At 27.1% G+C, this 5,207-nt stretch overlaps 1 protein-coding gene across 1 annotated transcript; it reads left to right on the forward strand.

Annotated features, from left to right (window-relative positions):
- Positions 1-1,376: 1,376 nt before the first annotated feature.
- On the forward strand, positions 1,377-2,306 carry LOC150030814 (heavy metal-associated isoprenylated plant protein 2-like). Its single transcript, XM_090309405.1, has 2 exons — positions 1,377-1,763; positions 1,831-2,306. Exons 1-2 carry the CDS (start codon positions 1,676-1,678, stop codon positions 2,127-2,129), a joined length of 387 nt encoding a protein of 128 aa, XP_090165531.1. The 5' UTR covers positions 1,377-1,675; the 3' UTR covers positions 2,130-2,306.
- The last annotated feature ends 2,901 nt before the right edge of the window (positions 2,307-5,207 follow it).

Genomic DNA, 5,207 nt, shown 5'->3' on the forward strand with positions numbered 1-5,207 from the left:
GGACGGAGATCAAATCAGGGATTTAAATCGGGGACGGGGAGGGGATCCCTACCCCGTCCTCGACCTCGAACCCGATCTCCGTCCCCGCCTCGACTTTTTTAATTATTAATATATATATATATATATATGATACTAATAATAATAATAATATATTATGAAACAGTATGTTTCAGTTTTTTTCTTTTTTAATTTTAAAAAACTAATATAATAAATTTAATTTTTATTAATTTATAATAAAAAAAACATGTAATGTTTAATTTAAACAACTATATGTAACAATAATACTAATTTTCTATATAAAATTTATAATTTCAATATAAATATTAAATTTAGTTAATTTTAAATTATAAAAATAATAAAATAAAAAGCGAAGATTTTTTCTCATAGAGATCCGAACTCCCGAATGGGGATTTCCTGACCCTGACCCCGACTCCTCAAAACGAGGAATGGGATGGAGACAGGGATTAAAAATCTGTACAAGAATGGAGATGAAAAGTGCATCCTCACCCTAACTCAGCCCTATTGTCATCCCTAATCTCTTTCCTTGATCACACCATATGGTTTTTTTTTTTTCTTTTAACTTCTAGTTAATAAACAACCATTTTTGAGATCAACGATAAATCTTGAGAAAGACCATATAAAAATGAAGAAAAAAAGGATCCAACTTGTCATTTGGGCCAATTAATTTGCTAAAAAACAACGTCAATTTTTAATATTTCTTTATTATTTTTCTTTGTTTATCGTGACAAAGAAGTTTCTTCAATTAACGATGGGTGCAACATCCGCTGACTTTAAAGTAATCAAAGGAGTAAAGTCAGATTCTCCACCACCGTCGGATTAATCCCCCATCGATCATATTTAAAATAAAAAATAATAATAAAAAGACTCCTATTGATCGAAGAGGTTGAACTACTCAATCTGACCGTTGAATAATCTTCTCTTCCCTCTAATTTTCATCACACACAATTAAATAAAACGCAAAATTATGACGAGGACCTTTGAATTTCTCTCTTGAGTATGAAAGGATGTTTTATATTTTGTAATGTTGAATATTATCCATAAATGTTTTAAAACTACTTTTGAAATATAAATTTATTGAACAAAAATCCAGACTTAGAACTACATGACAATAACCTAAAACAATATGGTAGATCAGTGATTCAATTTTTTTGTTATGTGTCACCTACCACACCATTACCTATCTCAATTTCTATCAAATTTCTAAAGAATTTCTAAAGAATCTCCACTCAAAGGTAATTTTAAAATGTTTATGAAAATTTAAGAGTAATGTTGCAACTTTTGAAAATATAGAGGTATTTTTTAAAACAAATAATAAAATTCAAAGATATTTTTATAATCTATCCTAAATAAAATTCAATCAAAAACAAAAAAATTTCATATGTACAAATAAAAGATGAAAAAACTCTACCCTCTTTAAAAAAATATTGGATTAGTTTTTTTATTGTCGATTAATTTATTTCTATAATATGATATCAGAGTCTCTAATAGAACCATAGAGAGACCTCAAAATTAATTAATATTGAAATATAACCATATAGGCAAAGAAGATTCAAAGGCTTTATAAAAACGTTATCCCATCCATGTAAATAGCTTCCATGTCTATATAATTTCACGAACATCCCAAGGCAGCTCCATTATTGTTTCCTAATTTCCCATGGCGCAAACCAAAACCGTTCTGAAACTTGATATTGCATGCCAGAAATGCAAGACCAAAGTCCTTAAAGCTGTTACTTCCATAGAAGGTACCTTCTTCTTCTTCTATGAATTACATGCAATTTTTTTGAATTTGTTAATTAATTTTGGTTATAGGCGTGGACAAGGTTGAGACAGACGAAGCCAAGGGGACTTTATCCGTGACCGGCACGGCGGATCCGGTCGACATAGTTAAACGTACGAGGAAGGCGATTTCTTGCGCCGGCAAGATTGTTGATGTCGTGAGCATTGGACCGCCACCCAAACCGGAGGAAAAGAAACCGGACGATAAAAAACCAGATGATAAGAAGCCCGCCCCGCCCCCTTGTCCTTGCCCATGCCCGCCCTACCCGCCTTATTCTGGATCATACGTCGTCGTACCTTGTGAAACTAATCCTTCTTGCTCTATTCTTTAGTCTATAATACAAATTAGTTGAGAATTGTTTAAACAATTAATGTGTGATTGATACGTTTGTAAAATAATTTTAATTTTGGGATGATTTTTCTTGTTTAATAGTAGGAAGACCATTTCATTTTGTGATTTTCGTAATTATATTGGTACTAAATAATGAAGAAAGGACAATTTTTGTTCACATTTTAATAATGTCAAGATTTTTGAACTTCTATGCCGTGTCTCTCTAAATGATATTTTCTTAATGGTTTTTTTTTTTCTTTTAAAAAAGAAGAAATTTTCCTTAATGTAATTACTTAACGTAGTGGGGATATTGACCATTTCATAAGAAGTGAGATGATTATTTATTAATAAAAGTTGGAATATAGTTAGCATAGTAATAGATTCTCGTTTTGTAGCGCACCATCCGGCCGGTCAGGTGGTCTTTTTTTCTTTTTTTCTTTTTTTTTTTTTTTATAAGGAAAAAGAGAAATGAAAATTTGTCAGAAATAACCCTTTAGAATTTTAGTACACTTTTTGAAAATTCATAAAAAAATAGTTTTTCTTCTTCTATATCGGGCCACCGGGATTAGTTAAAAAATTAACTTTGCTAACATTGAAATTTGGTAATTTTTTTTATGTAATCCAAATCTTATATTATTTACAAATTTTCTCCAAATTCAGTTATGTTTACAAAATATTATATCAAATTATTATGTAATTTTTCAAATCTTTACCACAATTTATATTTTTCACAATTATATGAATTTCTAAAATTCCAAATGAGTTTTCCAATTATCAAAATAGATTCTCTAAATTGATTCAACATTTTTAAATTTTGGAAAGATCAAATTTTACAAAAAAAAAATTGAGTAAGATTTGGAATATATGTAGAATCTTGGTATTAATCCTACTCAAGATTCTAACCGAGAAAATTCAAATATATGAATTTCAGTATTAATTATGCTTCTGAGATGCAAATAATCTCGATGTATAATCTGGCGAGATGTACCAAGAAAGTCCAAACAATCGATAAATTGAAAAAAGTTGATTTTTTAACGAAAATCTCATGGTCGATCTCGTCCGAGATGGACCGAGAAAATCCATATTTTTATGAGTTAAAAAAAAGATGTTAATTGTATAAGGCAAAAACTTAAACGAGCTATTTCTGACAATTTTCCAAGAGGAATGTGTATAATAACAATAACTACATTGTTTCATGGGCAATTTTTGTTCTTAGTACATAATGCATTAATTAAGGTGGGTTTAATAATTATTTAGTTTTTAATTTTTAAAATTATATATCTATTTTCTTCTCAATATTTAATCATGATATTCATCTTTTTGGTGTAATAGTTGATTTTTTCTAAAAAATTCTAAAAACGATAATAAGATTTTAAAAGACTACTTTTTTTAGTTTTTAAAACTTGACTTGAATTTTGAAAACACTCTTAAAATGTTGACAACAAAATAAAGAAATTAATCGGTGCAAATAGTGTTTATAAGTTTAGTTTTCAAAAAAAAAAATTAGTTGGTTATCAAAAAAACTAGGTAGACCTATACGACTATTAAAATATATGCAAAAGTTTTCGGTCTAAATCTAATTTTTTATAGTTGAAGTAATTTAACGTAGTGATACTGACATGCTTCCATCCCTAGAAGGTTAGAGGTTCAATCCCCCACTCCGATATTGTTGTACTAAAAAAATCTAATTTTTTATCTTTTACCAATTTAAGTATACATCGACTATTAAAAGATATGTTTTCAATTCAAAAGCCAGAGTTTGGATCTTAAATTGTTGTGAAACTAGATTAAGAAAAATCAAGGCCCCATTTGATAACTATTTTATTTTTTGTTTTTATTTTTAAAAATTAAGTTTATATCATCCACATTTCTTACCATGACTTGCATCTTTATTTTAAGTATAATGGTTTAATTCTTAGTCAAATTCTAAAAATAATAACTTTTTGAAAGTTGTTTTTTTAGTTCCCAAAATTTAGTTTAGTTTTTTAAATCATTGATGAAAAGTAGATAACAAAAGAAGAAATTTGAAATTAAAAATAGTATTCATAAACTTAATTTTCAAAAAATAAAAAATAAAAACCAAGATGGTTACCAAAACAAACCCAAAATTTTCGTTTCTCAATTTTTTTGTCTTTCAGTACATTAAGTTGGTCAATATATTGTTTTTTAAGTCAAATAAACTATCATCACTTGATGGCAACATGATATATATTGATATTATTTTTCTTCATTTGTCTGAAAGTGGTATGTTAGATGTAGAAAAGATAAGGATATGTTCAAAGCTAATTGTGGCCGTCTGATTTTGGAATATATTTATTTTCTGAAGTTTACAGAATCCAAATATTGCATAAAGTCTTTGTAAAACTAGTATAATCTACGTCAATCTCATATTCAAAGAGAACATAAAACACAACTAAAAAGGTCAGTTGAATGCTATGTTTAAAAGAAATGAAATATTAAGACCTCGTTTTATAACGATTTGATTTTAAAATTTTTGTTTTTAAGATAAAGCCTATAGATACTATTTTCACATCCAAATTTCTTTCTTTGTTATCAACTTTTTACTAATGGTTTAGAAAATCAAGTCAAATTTTGAAAACTAAAAAAAAAAGTAGTTTTTAAAATTTTGTTTTTGTTTTTGAATTTGGCTAAGAATCATTGTACTTAAAAAGATGCAAACCATGATAAGAAATTGATAGAAAATAGGCTTAATTTAAAAAAAAAAAAAACAAAACCAAAAATCAAATAATTACAAAACGAGACCTAAAAAAAGTTAAAATATTATTTTGGTTTTTATACTTCGAGCTTCCTTCTTTTTTGATATACTTTTAAATATCTGAATATATTTTTATACTCTCAATAAATCTTAAAATTAATCTATATTATTAAAAAAAAAAACTTTGAAGGTTGTAGTTTGTTTTTAAGATTTAAAAAAAAAAGAAGAAGAAGAAGAAGAAGGAAAAGAAAACTCTAATATTAGTCTTCATCCACAGATTTTATAAACATACTTACATTTAGGACTTTCTTTTAATAAAATTAATATTATTATTTAATCAAATTAAATTAATTAAATGACTCA

This window comes from Benincasa hispida, unplaced genomic scaffold, assembly GCF_027475165.1.
Source record: "Benincasa hispida cultivar pf3 unplaced genomic scaffold, pf3_genome.v1.1 HicScf1634, whole genome shotgun sequence".
Taxonomy (NCBI): domain Eukaryota; kingdom Viridiplantae; phylum Streptophyta; class Magnoliopsida; order Cucurbitales; family Cucurbitaceae; genus Benincasa; species Benincasa hispida.